We start from the raw sequence: 19,775 nt of genomic DNA on the forward strand, positions 1-19,775 counted from the left end.
TGCAGGCCAGTATGCCACTATGTTGTTTGTTAAGTACTGTTTTTCTTTCACAGAACCAAAACAACCTTTTGATTCTCATATTTTTTAGAGGATTCTAGAAACAGACAATGCAGCAAACTGAGCCTGCAACTCCCATGAGAATGCAGAGGAAGGTAGGAGAGGGAGGACAGCCACAATGCTAGGTCCTATGATGAACATTCCTAAGAGATTCTGGTTGAGACTTAAAGACTGGAAATATTTGTGTCCTACTATGTTCACCCTTCTGGGTGTGGTACTCTTCTAAAACAAGGAGTAGTTTGAATGAATGTGTATTCCCAGACTGCTTAAGAGGCCTGGCATTCAGGTGCTTGAAAACTGTGGAGAGATGAAACGATAAAAGTGAGGGCTATCCCGTATCACTAGAACTCAAAGGAAATGAGCCTCTAGTTCACAAATTGACAACCCAGCAAAATAAAAGCAAATAGTGCTTTTGACTAGAAACTATCCTTCAGTATGACTAGTCCGGATTAATTCCAGGGTTATGTGCACGGCCAGAAAGAAAATATTAATTTATATCTAGTAATATATATGTAGTAGTTATCAACCAAAATAAAATTCTGTGTCTGAGCGATAGAGGAGAAGGATGTCACAAGAGCTAGATAAAATATCTTTTCTGTCTCCTAGTCGTGGATGGTCAGGCAGGCTGCTCCAGGGAGACTACGATTCCCAGCATGCAGTGTACAATTGTGGGCGGGCGTGAACGCCTTCATGACCTGAGCATACTTGGGAGTTGTAGTTTTGCCTCTGCAGCTCCAGATACGTAACCTCGGCGTGGTAGTACTCTTAAGACCGGGTGAAAAAACGCGGCTTCCCTTTGAGCCGGAACAGGATGAGAGCGGAAAATGAGGCAGGTAGTAAATCAGACCAATCAGCTACCGAGATCGAGCCGTTGGCATTCGAAATAAGCCAATGATAGGCCTGCTCTGGAGATTCCTCTCCGCCTCCTCCGTTTTGCCTGGAAGTGCTGGGAGGGAAGCGGATCGGTAGTGGCCGGTGCAAAAACGTTGCTTAGGCGGACACGAGGTAGAGGTTCGGGCGAGGGCGGGCGGAGGGGGATCCGTGGCTTGTGGCCGGCGCATCGATGCACAGAGGGGTCCGATCGAGGTCCCATTGTGTTTTATATGGGGATCTGCGGGCAAGGAAGGAGGCCAGGCCGGGTGGAGCTCGGCGGAAACGGGATGGCGGCCGGCCTGGATCAAGGGGGACTCGCGCAGGCGCAGGCCGTGGCCGGCCTTTGTTGCTCCGGTAAGGGACTCAGACTTAGCGTTTTTTGTTCTACAGATGACCGGTTCGAACGAATTCAAGCTGAACCAGCCACCCGAGGATGGCATCTCCTCGGTTAAGTTCAGCCCCAACACGTCCCAGTTCCTCCTGGTCTCCTCCTGGGATACGTCTGTGCGCCTCTACGATGTGCCCGCCAATTCCATGAGGCTCAAGTACCAGCACAATGGTGCTGTCCTGGACTGCGCCTTCTACGTAGGTGGATTCAGTTTCTGCTCCCGTCCCCTTCTAATGAGATGTCCTAGGCGTTGCCAGTAGCATCTCATAAACCGTTTGAGTATTCTGGTAGTTCATAACTACTCGAGAGTGCTTCTCTTAGCCTGGCATCGAGCCTACTACAATGGTTTGTTCTTATTTCTCCTCTCATGGTAATTTCAATCTCCCTTTGTAAGTTCAGACTTCAGTAAACTTTCTGGACATAGATAATTGTTTGAATTTAGCAGCAAGACTGATTTAGCTATCCTTTGAAAAGTAATGAAGGTTGTCTAATTTAGCCTTGACTCCTGGTGCCGGTCTTGATAAAGCCGCCTTGTATTTGCTTCCTTTTGGCGATCACTAACTTGCATTTTTTTGGTTGCTTCTTAGTTTCTGTCACACTGGACGTAGCGATTGGCTGTAGAAATAGCAATGTTGAAAATGCTTGCTAAAGCCTTGTAACTTTGAAATGGCTCAAAATGTCAGAGTGGGGTGGATGGATGGGGTGTCCACAACTTTTAATCCCAGAGGCAGAGGCAGGCAGATCTCTTGAGTTTTGAGGCCAGCCAGGGCTACATAGTGTCTCAAAAAAGAAAAAAAAAAAAAAAAAAGAAAGAAAGAAAGAAAGAAAAATTAAACCCAAATTTTGCTTTGTAGGATCCAACGCATGCCTGGAGTGGTGGATTAGATCATCAACTGAAAATGCATGATTTGAACACGGATCAAGGTATTAATGTGGCTACATTTTACCAGTTTTTCTTTACTAGTGTATTCTTGGAGAAATGCTTAGTTAAGAAGAGTAGGCGTTTCCTATACTTAGGCGACTGTGAAACATGGCTTTGATAATAGACTTTTAAAACTGAAATAAGTTACCACAAATGGAACCCGAATTTTGTAGTAAAGCCCCTTCTGAGCACTGTCTTAAGTGTCTGGTAGAAGCATCACTTAAGCGTTTGACCGTCACTATTAGAAGTCTTAAGCAGTGGGCAGGACTCAGGGTCTGATTTGTCAGGATTTCTTTGGACAGTTTGATATTTTAGGGTGGCCTTTTCACAAACTAAAAAAAGAAAAAAAGTACGTTTTAAAAATGGAGCCCCGTCATATTTATCTTAGTGATGCCTTTGCGTTCTTAGCAGGAGAATGTATTTCTGTTGGCTGTGTAAAAACATTTAAGAGGCTTATGATTTCACTGTGGCAGGATTTGGAATGGAACCCAGGATATGCAAAGCGCTCTGAGCTTTGTTTGCCTGCCCTGTATTGGATGTAGGTATACTCCAAAGCGATGGTGGGGGTGTAGACGTGTGGCTACCTAGAGGCTGGCTTGAGCAATGCGAATGAAGTGTTCCTGGAATCCCAGCACTTAGATAGGGGAGGCAGGAGGATAAGAAATTCAAGGCCAGCCTCGGCTACATAGATAGTTTGAGGCCAGCCTAGACTACCTAAGATTCTGTTTCCAGGAGGAAAAAGAATGGTTTGTCATTGGAAGAGGCCTCTGCCCAAAAGTGACTTTTTGTGTGTAATATGCACATGCGAGGAGAGCGCTCTGCCTGAGCTACATTCCTGGTCCTGTGAATCATCCTTTGTTCTGTATGTCACATGGGCTTTGGCACATAGTAGATATTTAGTAGATGTTTACTGAATGAACAAATGAGATACTGTGAAAGTTGAAATTGACAGGAAAGAAATTATGTAGCAGAAACTGGATCCTTAATTGAAAGACTCCCCTCAGCCTTCATCCTGTAACCATTTCATACTAGCATTGACTTAATGGGAAAAGAAGTGTTGTCTGGGTGCAGGAAGCCAGAGATCTCCACTCTTAGCTCACTCAAGTATTTTCAGAGCACCTACAGTGTACCAAGCATGTACTAGATACAAACAAAGGTATAGTGTTAAATCAGTTTTCTTATAAAATCTAGGATCAAGTTAATCATGCACCATCTTAATACAGTTCGAAATGCAAGGCAGCTATGCTGTTTTCCTGCTAGTGAATTACCTGGGCAGTGTGAAGTGAATTAGAGAGGAATGGGTAACTTTGTAGTCGTGGAGAGATAGCTCTGCATGCAGACATCTCTGTGGAGTGACCGAGATGAATTCATTTCAGCTGACAGTCCCATGGGTTCACTTGAGGTATCCTATGAGAGAGTAAAACTAGCTCTGTTGTTTTTATCTTTTCTTTGCAATAGAAAATCTTGTTGGAACTCACGATGCCCCTATCAGATGTGTTGAATACTGTCCAGAAGTGAACGTGATGGTTACTGGAAGTTGGGATCAGACAGTTAAACTGTGGGACCCCAGAACTCCTTGTAATGCTGGGACCTTCTCCCAGCCGGAAAAGGTAGGGTTTTTATATGCACCGGGGGCGTGATAGTTGACAAGTATGCTGTTCAATAGGTTAAGAATTGGCAATCTGTTTGAGAAACCTGTATAGAAATGCTTTAATGTGAAGAGAGTTAACTTTTACATTTTGGTCATCTTTTTCTGTCAGTTATTAAACTTGGGCTGGAGAGCAGGAGCTCGAATTCCTCCTCAGTCCGTTGTTGTTAGTGCTTCGGGTCTGAGAGGTAACTCACTACCTTTTCATAGAAGCCATTAACAGAGACTGTCTTAAGTTTGGTCTGACACCCCAAACCAGAAGATGGGGTGGAACATGACTCATTTTCAGCTGTGACTTGAGATTTCATTTGAATTGACAGTTGAGAATGAAAAGGGCATCATTTCAGTTTTCGAGAGAGAGCAGTGTTCTCTGGCTGTTACTGCTGTGTGTATTTGAATGCTTACAGATGTAGTTTGAAGGCTTGTAGTAAATGGAGCTCTTAAACACCTTTGAATCTAAGTTACATTTCCCACAGACAGAACCATAGTTGGGTCTCACCTTTTATCAGTCCGGCTTGGCAGGCTCTACCTTTGAATTATAAAACCATTTATGTCTATAATTCCTGTATTTTTTTTTTTTTTTTTAAGAATTCATGCGTGAGTATGCTGTATTTACATCATCCCCTTCTGACTTCCTCTGCTCACTCAGGTCCCTGGCCTCTCCCATAGGATTGTTTTATACACGTGCACACGTGTGAACACATACGAGCTACTGACGCCATTTGGTGGTGGTGTTTATACATGTGTTTATTACTGACCACTCAGGATTGGATAACCTCCCAGGGGTCTTGTCCCTGGAGAAAACAGAATCTGCCTCCTGTGAGTGGAGCTTTTAAAACCGACATGGGTGTGTCCTAACTTCTCAGTTTGTTCTTAAACATAATTAGGCTGTGTCCTCCCCAGACTTTTATCCAGTAGTAGTTAGTTTAAAAGATGGATTGTTTTAGCAGTTTCAAGTATTCTTCACTTGAGTCCACTCCCTAGTGTAAATACACTGCTGGGCCCTGTCAGCCGTTATTACATACAGCAGTGAATCCAAAGAGCCATTCTTTTTTTGTCCCGTCACAGTCGACTCTACTCCTGGCAAGACCTTTGTTCAGAATAAAATAATTGCATTGTTTCTAGTTTTGATTTATGGTTGTATGTAGCATGTTAAGAACTGTGATAAATTGCTGACAGACTATCATATAATGGACAGCCACACTGAAGCAAGCTGCTTACTGGTTCAGCGAAGTTCATTATGTCACATTTTTTAATACTTTCTTTGATAAATGTATATACCCAGTCAGTAGTATGACAGTGGTTTTCCTTGATTTATGATCAGTGCGGATAGAAAGCAGTTTTAGAAGCTTGTGTGTCACCTGTACAGTGAAGATTTAAGGTAAAATTCTGGATGCAGTTGTGCCACTATAAATTGACCTTTTTCTGGCTTATTTTTTTAAGTTTAGTACTTCGTATATCTTAAATTAATTTTCTTTTTTCTTCGCCTTTTTGGAAGACATTGACCTTCTGAATAAACATAGTATTCATATTTACATATGCAATCATTTAATATTTCAATTTTTAAAATTATTTTTCCCTCAGTTGATTTAGTTGCTGAACTTTAAAGTCAGATTATCATGCCTACTGTTTGCGTGTTGTGACCTGGCCTGCTTTCTTTGGCTGATGGTCTGAAGTTAACATATGGGTGATTATCAGCTATATGGCTTAGTTATTGAGGGTGAAAATGAAGCCTTACCATATCTTGGGTCCTCTACATAATAGCAATCCTGCCGAGTTGAAAGTGAACAGTAACGTCAGTTGTAGACCTCAAGTCTAGATTTTTAAAGAATGACTCTCCTTAGGAAGACACTGCCAGTGCTTCTTCATGAATTAGCCCCCTCTGCTGTCTGCAGAGCATCTTATTTGCAAGTAAGCCCACAAATTGCTTGCAGGAAATTTATGATTTCTTATAAAGGATTTTTTTTTTTTTGGTGTGGAAACTTAAATATTGCAGAAAAGACATTATAAGGGGGAAAATGGATATTTTCAGGCAATAAAATGCGTTTTAGTTAGTTTTTTTTTTTTTTTTTTTAATTCCCCAAAATTGAGCTTCCTTTTGGAATGTGGAACCTGACGTCAGATCTAAGCGTGGCTTTGCTGTGTACAAGCCAGCTCTCCTTGCCTTTCGTTTTGAGTTTGTGGCTCGCAAAGCTCTGAGAGAGCCCACTGGTGAGGCTTTCCTGGCTCTTCCTGGGAAACAGCTGGCAAAGGCCAAGAGTTTGAGAGTTGCCAAATGAAATCTTTGAAAAGCTAGCCTGGTCATAGAAAAAAAAAATGAAAATGATGCTTTTACAAAAAGCCAGAGGCTCTGAAAGGTGCCTTGACTTTAGTGTCCTGTTTCAAGTGGGTTTAATAACTTTTAAATGAAGCAAGGCATTTTGAGGACAGTGTTCTAATCGAGAGCATTTCATCATTAGAAGGGCTGCAAGCTTAGTCGAGTTATATTTTATACTTAGTGAAGTTCTGGGGGTGCTAGTTTATCTGAGTCACTTCACTAAAGGTCTAAAGTTGACATCTGATCTGTTTTTTTTTTTTATGGTTTAGGATTAGATGGACTTTAGGAGCAAATGTCATTTTCAGGAAGTAGATGATGATGATGATGATGATGATGATGATCAAGTGTTGATGTCTCCTAAAAGGTCTACACCCTGTCAGTGTCTGGGGACAGGCTGATTGTGGGCACGGCAGGCCGCCGAGTGCTGGTGTGGGACTTGAGGAACATGGGCTACGTGCAGCAGCGTAGGGAGTCCAGCCTGAAGTACCAGACTCGCTGCATCCGAGCCTTCCCGAACAAGCAGGTACCCACCCCTCCTCGCCCCACCCCTCCTTACTCCACTCTCCTCACCTCACCCTACCCCTCCTCACCCCCACTTGTCTGGAATTTCAAAGTAGTGGTGACTTAGGTCTGCTTTCTGTAATCTTTTAAAGAAAACTGTATTTGCTATCTGTAGTCTTTTAAAACTGTATGTGTTCTTTATGCTCCTTTCTAGACAACTGTAAATTGTGGGACTAAGTTCCACATTTTAAGGAAGATGTTGATGTTCCAGAGGTCAAGTGTTTTCAATAGGTCTTATTGCTGATTTTGGTATGGGATATTTAATGAATATGCAGTTTCAGAGTTCAAACAGACTTCAATTTCCAATCAGAGTTTAAATTTGGAAATTGAGGTTTATGGAATTTGCTTTTTGTAATATTAGCAGTTGTTTCTTGCATGTAACAACAGAGTTTTGATTTTCTTTTTCTTTTTTAAATCTTTTTAAAAATAGCAATATTTAGATCAGGCTGTGTCTTATATGATATACTGAGTGAGTCTCCTAGCATCACTAAAGATTAGTAAGCTCGCTTTCATTAGCAGTCCTTCACCCTGTAAGGAGAGGCGAGCCTTGGTGGTGTACTCCTCCTATATGCCTAGCACTTAGGAGTCTGAAGTAGGAAGATTGTGAGTTCAATGCCACCGTAGGCTGTAAAGTGAGACACTGTCCCAAAAATTGCCAGGGCAGTTGGTTCTGAGGTAAGCTGCTCTAGGGATTTTTTTTTTTTTTAAAAGAGGAAAAATTCACTTAAAGCAGTAGATGCATTTGGAATGAGGGCTGTCCTTTAGCTGCTGTGAATATGAAGAAGGAAGTCAATTCTCTTAGTCCTTTGTCTCACCGTGAGCCTCATGTGCTGATGATCCTGGAAGACATGGAGTTGTGGTTAATGGAACAAGCAGGTTTAGATGTGATTGAAACATGCTTGCATTACAAAAAAAGTTTTTGTCTCTTTATATTTACTGTTTTCTATAGGTTTATCTTTGCTTTTATAATGTATGCTTAAAATTATATTTTTATTAAAAAAAAATGGAAACAACTCAGTAGGCAGAAATGTTTGCTGCCAGGCCTGATGCCCCAAGTTCTGTCCCTGGGACCCATGTGGTGGAAGGAGAGAACGGACTCCTTCAAGTTGTCTTCTAACCTACACACATGCACACACACGCACATAAATAATACATTAAAAATGGATTTTTATTGAATTCATTTTCTATAAGCAGTTTGGGGGAATAACTTTTTTTAAACATTTTGACCAAAACGTAAAGATATAAAAAAGCATAAATTTCATATTTGTTGCATTATCATTTTTAAAAACATGTTATTTGAAGAGAGGATGAAGCACTCTTGACAGTTCCTCACAGTCTGCTTTAGGCAAGCCTGAGTCACTGTAGCAAAAGCAAGAGTTGGCCAGCTGGGCTGGAACTAGGCTAGGGAGGCACACTGTTGAGAGTTAAAGCCGGAGAGGAGGTTTTAACTCACGGGACAGATTGGATTCCCCTTCGGAGACAGAGGATACTAAAATTTACAATTTTTTAGATTTGACAAAAACAAGTCATTTTTGTTTGCAGTGTGCTAGGTACTGATAGTGTGGAGAGAGCAGTCGGGGTGGCTCCTTTCCTTACACAGCAGGCACGGTGCCTTTAGCCGCTGATGCTCTTAGCTCTTTGTAGAGGCATCGAGCCTGTCAGTACAGCCCAGGACTTTTAAACCTGGCTGAACCTTCATTTCTGAAATAGTTGTCTTGGGTTGAGTTGGGGACCTCATGTGCTCTCTGGAAGGCAGATTGTGCCACTTTGGGCCTCTGCTCTCTTGGCAGGGTTATGTGTTGAGCTCCATCGAAGGCCGAGTGGCTGTGGAATACTTGGACCCGAGCCCTGAGGTTCAGAAGAAGAAATATGCCTTCAAGTGCCACAGGCTAAAGGAGAACAACATTGAGCAGATTTACCCAGTCAACGCCATCTCCTTTCACAACATCCACAACACGTTTGCCACAGGTGAAGTGGGACACACAGGCCTGTGCTTGGTATTAAGATTGTGTACTGTTTATGCCCAGGCAGACTCCTGAGAGATTGTCATTTGCTTGGACAGCATGGTGACTCCGATACAAAGCCATTTTAACTGTTTACATCACTTGCAGGTGGTTCTGATGGATTCGTAAATATTTGGGACCCATTTAACAAGAAGCGCCTGTGTCAGTTCCATCGGTACCCCACCAGCATCGCTTCCCTTGCCTTCAGTAATGACGGAACTACGCTTGCAATAGCATCGTCATATATGTATGAAATGGATGACACCGAGCATCCTGAAGATGGTATCTTCATTCGCCAAGTGACAGACGCCGAAACAAAGCCCAAGTGAGTAGGCTTCACCTGGATTGAAGCCTTTTCTTGCATTCAACCCAGGACTTATTAATTTTTCTAAATTCATGAATAGCATTGTTGATGCCTGCTTGATATTACAGCTGACTGTAGGGTTGGAGTTGATTTTATCTTGTTCTCCCAAGCTTTCAATATCCGTAGGTTGATAGACGTCTGATGGATAAAATTGTGCCCAGTTGTTTTGTAGAGAAGAATGTCAAGCTCTCGTTCTTCTTGAATAGGCTCTATTATTTGAACCTGTGGAGTAACTACTACCTCATTGCTTTAAAATTAAGTTGAGGAATTCAAGAATAATTTAGTAAATTATATTTAAGATACTTAAGAATTTAAACTGCCAAAAAAATTCTTCCTTCCCCAGCAATTGTTTCTGGAATATTTACAGAAGTGAATGGCTTTTGGGTCACACTGGAAACCCAGAGTAATATGGCCTTGCCTAGCATAGCAAATTTCCTTCCTTTTGACATGTTCAGGAGGTGTAGGTGTAGGCTCTGGGTTTTAAGGATTATCTGCAAGGGCCCATCTCCAGGTTTTGGCAGCAGTAGGACAAAGCTTTTACCCAGTGACATCTCCTGGGCTGAGAGTGCAGGGGCTTGGGCACAGATTACACCGTGCAGTACCTACCCCATGTGACTTGGCCTGTTCCTTACTCTGGTCTCAGGTCCTACAGGGAAATCCTGGGTGAATAGTTGTGGGATAAATAAAGGTGTATGGGACTTCTGTAATTTTCTGAAGTCTCCTTGCTAACTTGGTTGGGCCTCTGTAGGAGCAGAGTGTTTAACAAGGAGGAATGTTTGTGCTTTTACAGTGTGTAGAGTTTTAGAATGTGGGGCCTGTTGGAAAGGGCTGCGCTTGCATTTGGTATGTTTGATCATTTTTGTGCTGGCCATTTTGATCTTTTTTTTTTTTTTTTTAACTTGTTCTTGACAAGATTTCATGTTCCTAAATGCCATGTTGATGATAATAAAACAATTGGCTCTTCCCAGAGGTGTATTCATAACTATTAATAAAGAAACCAGGGAAATACTAATTTTGATTTTTTTTTTTTTAAAGAATCTAAAAATAATGGAAAAGAGGTTTTTATTTATTTTTTAATGAAAACGTAAGTGCACAAGCTGGTTTGATGGTTTGCTTACATTATAGGTATTTGGACAAATCAGACTTGAGCAGTGGCTGCACTTTTGAGAATCAGTTTTGACCTTGGTTTTTGTTTCTGCTGTGGGAGTAAGTGATTGCAAATAGGAGTTATATAAATCCCTTCGTGTACTCTCTGTCCTCAAATGGTCGAGGAAAAGGCTGTGGGGCCACTGCTTTCTTTGCTGGTGATAGTTGGTAATTCGAAAGCTGCTTCAGACTGCCTCATGAGGAGGTTAATCTACAATTAAACAATATTTCCTCTTGGCCGTCCATTATTTTCTGAAGCAGATGGTTCATCATTTCCTGGGCTGCTAAACAAAGCAAGGTTAAGGTTAGACTCGCGGGAATCAGCTAGTTTTCAATCTTATTAGACTGCAGAAGGAAAACTAATAAGAAAAGCTCCTAACATCATCTTGTGACTGTAAACAATTATTTATTAGCAAACAATTGATCCCAGAAGGGCAAATTGTTTGAGTCAGTAATGAGCTGAGAAAACACAGAGCCTATCTGTGCATTTGGGAAAGTCATTGTAACGTAATTGCAGTACATTTAGACAGGCATCTATCTGGACCTGTTTCTATCTCTAAATGAATTTTTGGAAACATTAATGAGGTTTACATATTTCTCTGACATTTATATAGTTCTCATGCCCATTGCAGTTGCCCAGCCGCTGGTGATTAAAGGTTAAGAAGAAAAAATTATAGTGAGAATGAGATTCATTTAGATGTAATGTCTTGTAGCAGAACACGAACTTAGCTTGGCCTGTTTCAAGTAGTTCCAGTGTTTCTGTTGTCAGGCTTGTTATTTTTAATGTGTATTATTTGTAAATGTGTACCTCTGAAAAGGACATGGACCTTTATGAAGTTTATTTTACCCACAGTGTATTTAAAAAGAATTCTTTTGTTATAGAGAGAAGTCTTGTTTTTATTTTGTAAGATTTTCAGTGAGAAATTAATGTGCCGTCTAAGTGCGTTTTTGAACTGTGTTTTCTTCATTGCAGGTCCACGTAATCATCTGGTGAAAGTGGTTTCTCTGGAAAAGCTTTGTCTACTTCCTACAAACACGTGCTTCCCCTAAGGCCTGCCTGCAGCCATTGGACACTTGGTGTAGTGTGTGGATTTCTATGTCTTCTGTCATTACAGAAATGTCTCTGTGTCCTGTGATTGTTTTGGGTAGGGAGGCTTTGTATCCTTGTACAGCAGTCTGACGATTCTCCTCCCCTAAGCCATTTTTGTTTGTGTTTGCTATCTAAAACTGTTATATTTTTCTGCTGTCTAATAAATCAGAGATTTGGAACTTTTAAAAATTGGGTGTTTTTAAACATTTTGGTAATTAGTGTCATTTATTGCATAACAAGGCTTCTCTTAGGCAAAAGTACTCTTCGTCAGAGGACATTAGAGGTGATGTTTGACTAAATGTCCCATGCCTTATTTATTGTATCTGCTCTTGTCCCAGGGGATCAGCCCTGAGTAAAGGAATCCACTTGACTTCCTTTAGCCATTTTTTGCTCCTGTTTCTTTGGAGGATCAGTGAGGCCTGGGTGCCAGCTCTGCAGCCTCTCTCAGGATGGGCACAGACCGGCAGCATCTGCGCGGCTGCTAGCAGTGCCAGTGCGGTAGAGCTCACGCTCCCCCGGGCTGAAGATACCATCCTCTGCAGACAGAACCAAAGGGCGGGCCCCTCCGGACTTAGCCATCAGCTGCTACGGCAGAGTGAAGCCCTCGCGATGATAAATAGTGTAACAGCCAGGAGCTGCTGGTGGGATTGGTCTTGTGGTGTGGTCGTATGCTTTTTTTAAAGTCATAACCACTTGAACATAAATTTCAAACATTGTATAACTTAAAAGAGAACAGGCCATTGTTAAAGGTGACCGAATTAAAGCCATGTTGTGGACTTGTGTTTGACGTGGTATATATAAGAGAGCTTCTGATGGTTCTGTTTGGCTGTCCCTCTGTCCCTAAATGTGTCTTCTGCCCCCGTGTGCCACCTGTGCAGCTCACCCTCTCAGTTGGCCTGTTAAAATGACCTTTGCTGCCCGTTTTCCAGGTGTGTTACCTTGGTAACCTCTGTTTTCCCTTTTGAGATTTCTTTTTTTATGTGTTTTGGTGCTTTAACAGTGTGCACAGAAGAGGGCATCAAATCCCCTGAAACTAGAGCTAGAGACCCACGTAGGTGCTGGGAATTAAATTCTGGGTCCTCTGGAAGAGAAGCTAATGATCCTAACCTCTCAGCCATCTCCCCAATCCAGCAGTGACATTTGTGTGGCTTGTCTTAACCGTACTGTGAATGCTTCATCACCCTGCTGACTGCTGCTACTTTCAGCGTCCTTTGGCTGAACGTTACATATCCAGTCCTTTTCCTAAATCTCTGATCTCTTGGAGTGATGACTTTCTTGTTTTAGCAGAGGCCAAGTCAGCATACTAGTATGACAGACAAGTTTGGTCAAATTTGCCCTTTCTGTATGTGGGGTGTCTGGGTGTGTGTGTGTGTGTGTGTGTGTGCCCCCTAAGTTTAGTTCTGGTTAGGATGTCTTTATGTTATTTAACAGTAATACATTGTCACTTGTAATTTTCAGATGCCTTGCAAAATTAACCAAAAAAAGTGACACTTGTAGTGTCCCTTTGAGTCGCATAGTGTTTCCCATTCTCAGTCTGTCAGTCACAGAAGGGATGCTTCCTGAGTCTTCAGCTGTTGGGAGAGCTGGGCAAGACTGCCCTTCACTTGGAATCTTAGTAATTGATGAGAAAAATGTGTAGTACTGAGCCCCACTACAGAAATGGAAAGGTGTTTTCTGGTCATCCCCTGTCCTCTGGAAAATAAGGCTTTCATTTAAGGACAGGCTGGACTGCTTGAGGGCTGGGACTAAAGGTGTATGCCACCATGCCCTTTTTCTTTGAAAAAGCCCTATGGAAACCTACTTCTATAGAAGTGTCATAAAATACGTATAGATTTTTCATGCAGTTTTCAACTTGGTATGCCCACATTGCTTTGACATACGTATGGTATCCACTTGGCTCCCTTTTATACCTTAACTGAACTTTCACTGTTGACAGGAGCTGGGCTGCTTGTTACACTGTAACCTCCAAATCTCCATCTGTCCTTTCTGGATTGTTCTTTCAGGTTCTAATATAAACTTTGCAAGGTCTGATTCAAGGTGCCCTCCTCTGTGATGCTCTCTCTCCTTGTTACAGCTCACAACAAAGTTTCTTTTTCTCAAAATATGTTATGGAGTGTTTCCTGCTTCTCTGCCTTTAGTACAGACAAAACATCCAAACACAAAATAAAAATTTTTAAAAGTCTCAAAAGGAAAGAAAACACCCAAGATAACTACACCTGGGAAGTCAGAAGTGTCGTGTGTGAGTGGGTTCCAGGGCACACAGGGTATGCCAGAGGACAACCTGTGGAGGTTCTTCCACCACAGGAGTTCCTGGGATTGATCTCAGGTTGTCTATCTTGGCTCAGCCATGTTTACTCAGGACCCCCTCTCTGGGTTCTTTGCCCTTTACATTGATAGAGGCAGTTCCACTAAAGTGTAACTTGAGATACAGTATACAGTTCTGGAAACGTTGACACTAAGGTACGTTGGTTGTGATCTTTGGCTTTGTTAGTTCAGTCAATATTGTAGAGCTGATGGCTAAGTGTTTGATATGATGTCACAGCTCCAAAGTCAGATCTGTTTCCCGGGACAGGTAGTGTGAGTCTGGGAGTTGAGCTTGACTGGCCTTAGCACCCAGTTCCTGGCATCACTAGCCAATGTAATTATTGAGTCGAAGTCTCTCCATCTGTATTGTGAAGGAAACCCTGAGCTTGCAGGCTGTTTATCAGGATGTGCTAGCCACAGTCTGAATGCAAATCCCCTTTATCTGGGTAGAAATACAACCTAGGCTGGGAGTGTGGCCCAGTGATACAGTGCTTACCTACTGTGTGCAAGGTTCAGCTCTAGCACAGGGTGGGGGTGGGGTGGGGATGAGATTTAATTGGTCAACTGACTTAATTCTTTTATATAACTTGAGGTGGTTCTCAAGTAATCATTGGATCTCTAGTTATTAAGGATACCTGTGTATTGTAAAAACAAACTGGGACTGGAGAGATGGCTCAGCAATTAAGAGCACTGACCGGTTTTTTCCAGAGGTCCTGAGTTCAATTTCTAGGACCCACATGGTAGCTCACAACTAACTGTGACTCCAGCTCTAGCAGATCTGATATTCTTATATAGACAGACATGCAGGCAAAACACTAATTACATAAAAATAAGAATAAATCATTAAAAAAAAACCCCATGAACTAAAGTAGCAATAAAAGTCCCAGATCACATTTGTAAACCATCCTCTGGCTCTGAAAGTGTTGTCTGAAGAGGCTGTCCACAGGAAGTTGTATCTTTTCTCATCTGTCTCCATCACTTCTTTTCTCAAGGACCACACCCCTTACACTTATACTCCTGCTCACAAACCCATGCACACACAGTAGAGATTTGGAGCTTTCATTTTGCGTATATGCTAGAGGTTTTTGTCCAGAATGAACTCATCCCCACACAGTATTAGGTTTTGTTAACCCGATGTGGTAAACGGAGCTGCAGCGAGGTTATGTGGTGGCGTGGCTGAGCCAAGTGCCCCTTTCTCAGGAAACCAGTCCCATTACAAGGAGTGGCAGCTGTCTGACTTGTTGGTTCTTTCATGGGTGATAGCTTCACACCCTAACCAAGGTTCTTGCTCCACAAGAAAATATGCACATGTGCTAATACTCCCAGTAATTGGTGGTCTTTTAAAATGGCACGTTTGTGCTGTCATCAGGGAAGACAGCACAACTCTCATTTGATGGTGCTCTCTTTTGACTCTCCACCTTAGCCTCCGAAGTGTCTCAGGGCACCCCATCTTTGACTTGGGGAAGTACTGACTTAAGCTATTTGGGGTAGTTAGGTTTCCTTTCAGAGTGGCACCTGGCTACATTGCTTTGGAACGAGCACTAAGAGAAATGAAAGCTGCTGCTTCCAGTGACCACAAATACCAATTGGGGCATTGAGTACAAAGGCACTTTCCCCTTGATCAGTGACTTGCTCAAACAGTGCTTTCATTTTCCAAGGATGCCCACAGAACTTGGCCTGGGGTTGCTGTAGGGCACTGGCTTTTTAGTTTTGTGCGCTGATGTGGGAAAGAAAAATCTGAAGGTGGAAAAACAGACTAATTTAAAGAGGTCTGTAGTTGGGAAAACCTGACACAGTTGGTCTGTTCATTTAATATTATTCGAGATTTGGTCTTCAGAACTTACTTTGAATGAAAAGCAATTGATTGCGTTTTGTTGCTTTGTTTTTCTTGACTACACCCCTCGCTAACAGCACGGCTTCCTAAATTAGCTGCCTTGATAAAGGAAAAGGAACTGCTTTATTGACCTTCCTTGTACCATTTATCAGACTTAAGTGACCGACGGTTCCTCCTGTGGTTTATTTCATTAACTAATTTCTCAAGAAATATTTGTTCACCTCTGACCAGTTCTGTGCAGTTAACACAAAACCAAAGAAGCAGTACAAATCATGCCTACTGGTTTGCCTGGCCAATGTTGTAATGGAGTTCCTCCGTCCCATTTATAGGACTCTGTTACAGGCTATTGCGGTACCTTAGACTCTTGACCTTGTTATAACATCACTTTATAATCCTCAAAAACTTGGCTCCTGAAGATTTTCTTAGCACCAGCCATGCATTCTTAAAGAGCCCAATTTGTCTTCAGTGTTATATTAGAGTATCTCCTCTGCTAAGACCCAACATGCTCAGAGTTACCTTTGGTTCTTACCATGGCATGAAGTTCCTGACGGTTTCCAGTTGGAGGAATAGCCTAGTTTGGAGCCATGGTAATGTACAGCTTCACCAAGCTGAGTGTGGAAGCAGCTGTCTCTCTGGTTGCTGTTAGTTCATTGAGAACACTGCTGTTAGGGAGAAGCAGGGCTTTCCAGGAGACCCCAGCATAAAGGTAATTCTGGAAACAGTGGACAGGCATACCAGCAACTAGCTTCTCAACATGTCCGCCACTGCTACTCACTGGTTGGTCTTTGGCCTCCCCAGTAACTGTAGTCTAGAGGAGCATTGTTGTTGCAGAGCTTGTACCTGGTGTCTTGGCAATCTGCTCATTATTTATTTGTGTGTTTCTTGAGATTATAATGTAATTTCACCATTTCTCCCCTTCCCTTTCATTCCTGTAACCCTTTGTATGACTTTCCTCTGCTCTCTTTCATGTTCATCGCTTGTTTTTCTTCAATTGTCATCAATATGCATATTCCTAAATCTCTGAATACAGCCTGCTCAGCCCATGTGATGGTACTTGTATGTATGTATGTTTTCAGGGCCGACCATTTGGTACTGGACAAGCAGTTGGTGACCTCTTCCCTGGGGAAGACTGTTCTCTCAGCTTTCCTTGGCTGCCTGCAGTTCTTGGTGTAGGGCGGAGGCTTCATTGGCTTTCCACCTTTCACAGTAGCACTGTTCAGATCTCTCTAGGAAACCATGTTTCTGAGAGAAGGAGAATAATCTTAAGTTTGTTAGCTATCCAGAAATAGGAAACTGAAATCAGTTTTAAATAAGTCACCCAACTGAGGAACCTGCTGAACCTGCTGACCCAGGGCTATCCCAACTTCTAGGACATTCTATGAAACTCCAGAAGACCTCATCTCTTGTCGAATGCTGAGGGCTTTATAGAAAACATGCAGCCCATAGATAGCGAATTTCAGGACAGCAGAGCTATATAGTGAGAGTCCATCTCAAACCAAAGTAAAAGAGGAGGAAGATGAAGATGAAAAACAAGAGGAGGAGAAAGAAGAGGAAGAGGAGGAAGAGGAAGAAGAAGAAGAAGAAGAAGAAGAAGAAGAAGAAGAAGAAGAAGAAGAAGAAGAAGAAGAAGAAGAAGAAGAAGAAGAAGAAGACATGGATCCATGACCATTCTTCTTGTCCAATGTTGCCAATTACTTGCTGGAAAAGAATATCAGGTCTTCCACATAGATTGTGGTAACACTTTTGATGTTAAGGGTCTTCTCTAGGCTCCTGACTCAGGTGATTTGGGCATACATCTAGTCTTGCCCCCTCTGTTCCACTATCTTTGCTTTTCATCAACAGACAATGAAAGGAATCTGCAAAAGTTGGCTGGTAGTTTTTGAAATGGAGGCTTGAGACACAACTGTGCCCTTTGTTCTGAATGGTGGTGAGTATCCATAGATGAAAACGCTGATCTGTGTACCCACAAAGTCTGGGTTGGGTTTGGTCTGCCATGTGTGTGCCATAAGGGAACTGGGCCTTTTGAAAGCACAGTGACAGCCCATTTAAAAACTTACAGTATAGGGGCTGGAGAGATGGCTCAGGGGTTAAGAGCTCTTGTTTTTGAAGTCCTGGTTTGATTCCTAGTACTCATGTGACAGCTTAACAACTGTCTAGTTTTAGGGGGTCTGACACCCTCTTGTGACCTCTGCGGGGACTAGGTGTACTTGTGGTGCATAGACAGACATGTAGGCAAAACACTCAAACACAAATATTTAAAGAGTAAAAATGTGGGACTGGAGAGATGGCTCAATGGTTAAGGTCCTGAGTTCAATTCCCAGCAACAACATGGTGGCTCACATCCATCTGTAATGAGATCCAATGCCCTCTTCTGGTGTGTCTGAAAAAAAAAAAAACCAGTATACTCATATACATAAAATAAAAAAAAAATCTTAAAAAAAGAACAAAAATATGTGAATCCATTATATTTAAGTTAGTATATGGAAATTATTTTAAAAATTATTTTTTATACAGTTCATTAAATTCCTAAAATGTTGTGAATGGATTCTGCTGGGCTCATGTGATGCTCTCCCACTCATAAGCCCCACTCAGGATTAGGGGGATGCAAAGGTTTTGCTGTTGTTGTTATTTGTTAAACACCTTAAGACAGCTGTTTGGGTGTTATATACATATTCTAAGCCTGGAAGTTTCAAAGGCAGGAAGATGTTGAAGTGATGCCATTAGTTTGTTCTTGAAGCAAAATTTACCCTGATAGACGCTCCATCAAAGATGGTAAATGGTGTTAGCAGCCCTGGGCCCCTCAGAAGGGTTGTTGTGTGGAAGACTGTGTGAAGGTCCTGAGTTACCCTCTGACCACATTTCAGCCAAGGCTTGATGTCCTCAGCAGCTTGAATTATTTAGCATCTTTCTGAGATTACATTTTTTATTCCTAATTATATGACAAAGATATATACCATGAAATATTTATCATGTAATTATGATTAAAATGTACAGTCTCCCCAAAGATGTGAATAATCACCTTTAAGTATTCTATATTTAATTAAAGGAACCTGCTGGACTGCTGGGTCAGCCTGGTTCAGTATCCTGTATGGTTCTAGGTTAGACTTAGCTAGAAGGGGAACATGGCATGGAATGGAAGGGGCTGAAGGGAAGCAGGAAGCTTTATGAAGGGCTTCACAGCCAGGTGTGTACTGAAGGATGGCTGCTGGGTACTTTTTGGGTTCCTTCAGTCCTTGTTCCTCTGCTTTGATGCCAGAGGCCTATTGCCATACCCTCTGCTTCAGACCCATAGGATGTTAACCAAGCATCTCCCTTGAGCCCCTTGACAGTCCTCTGAGTAGCTTGGGGGAGAGGACTGGCTACCTGACGACTGTGCCCTTTCTTCCAGCATGCTTTTGGACTTTTGTCACCATTCCCTCCCCTCCACTAAGCTCCATTGCACAACTGTTCAAGGTCATGCGCGTGTGAACTCTGACACAGGAGCAAGAGAACTAGAGGCAAGCATGCCTTTCGCAGAATGGTGTCCATTCAAAGCCATTGGTTCGAAAGTTGTGAAGGGTAAGAATCTGGAGGTGGTTGGAGGCTCTAAAGCCTCTGCAGGTTTTATATCCATTAGCTTGTTAGTTTTGTTGTTCAAGTATGTCCTTATTAAAATTTGAACTATATCGTTCTCTTTCTGATTTTTCTTCTTCTTTTTTCCCCCTGAGATGTTTTCTCTGGGTAACCCTGACTGTCCTGAAACTCTATAGACCAGGCTTTCCTGAGACTCAGAGATTCTCTTGTCTCTGCCTCCCAAGTACTAAGGTTAAAGGCATGTGCCGCCATGCTGGGCATGTGCCGCCATGCTGGGCATGTGCCGCCATGCTGGGCATGTGCCGCCATGCTGGGCATGTGCCACTGTGATGGGCAGATTTCCTGGTTGATTCATCAGTTTCTGCTTGTAATTCTGTTTTTGCTTTATGTAATCTGTTTTGTCCCTATGTGTTCATGCATTATGTCTTCTGCAAGACTTTCCCCTTAATTTTTACAGAGTATGGCTTTCATCTTTACTAATACCTTTTGCTATAGATCTTATCCAGTATCATATTCTGGTGCTTTTTAAAAAAGATTTATTTACTTATTTATTTAATATATATATGCCCCCTGTCTGCATGTATGTCTGCATTTCAGAAGAGGACATCAGATCTCGGCATAGATGGTTATGAGCCACCATGTGGTTGCTGGGAATTGAACTCAGGACCTCTGGAAGAGCAGTCAGTGCTCTTAAC

The 19,775-nt window shown here is 42.3% G+C and overlaps 1 protein-coding gene across 1 annotated transcript; it reads left to right on the forward strand.

Annotated features, from left to right (window-relative positions):
• The first annotated feature begins 982 nt into the window (after window positions 1-982).
• Window positions 983-12,288, forward strand: Bub3 (BUB3 mitotic checkpoint protein). The gene is made up of 8 exons (XM_021195986.2): window positions 983-1,062; window positions 1,321-1,515; window positions 2,173-2,242; window positions 3,699-3,850; window positions 6,570-6,728; window positions 8,557-8,734; window positions 8,878-9,094; window positions 11,253-12,288. Exons 2-8 carry the CDS (start codon window positions 1,321-1,323, stop codon window positions 11,260-11,262), a joined length of 981 nt encoding a protein of 326 aa, XP_021051645.1. The 5' UTR covers window positions 983-1,062; the 3' UTR covers window positions 11,263-12,288.
• Window positions 12,289-19,775: the final 7,487 nt, after the last annotated feature.

This window comes from Mus pahari, chromosome 1 (genome assembly GCF_900095145.1).
Source record: "Mus pahari chromosome 1, PAHARI_EIJ_v1.1, whole genome shotgun sequence".
In the NCBI taxonomy this organism is placed as follows: domain Eukaryota; kingdom Metazoa; phylum Chordata; class Mammalia; order Rodentia; family Muridae; genus Mus; species Mus pahari.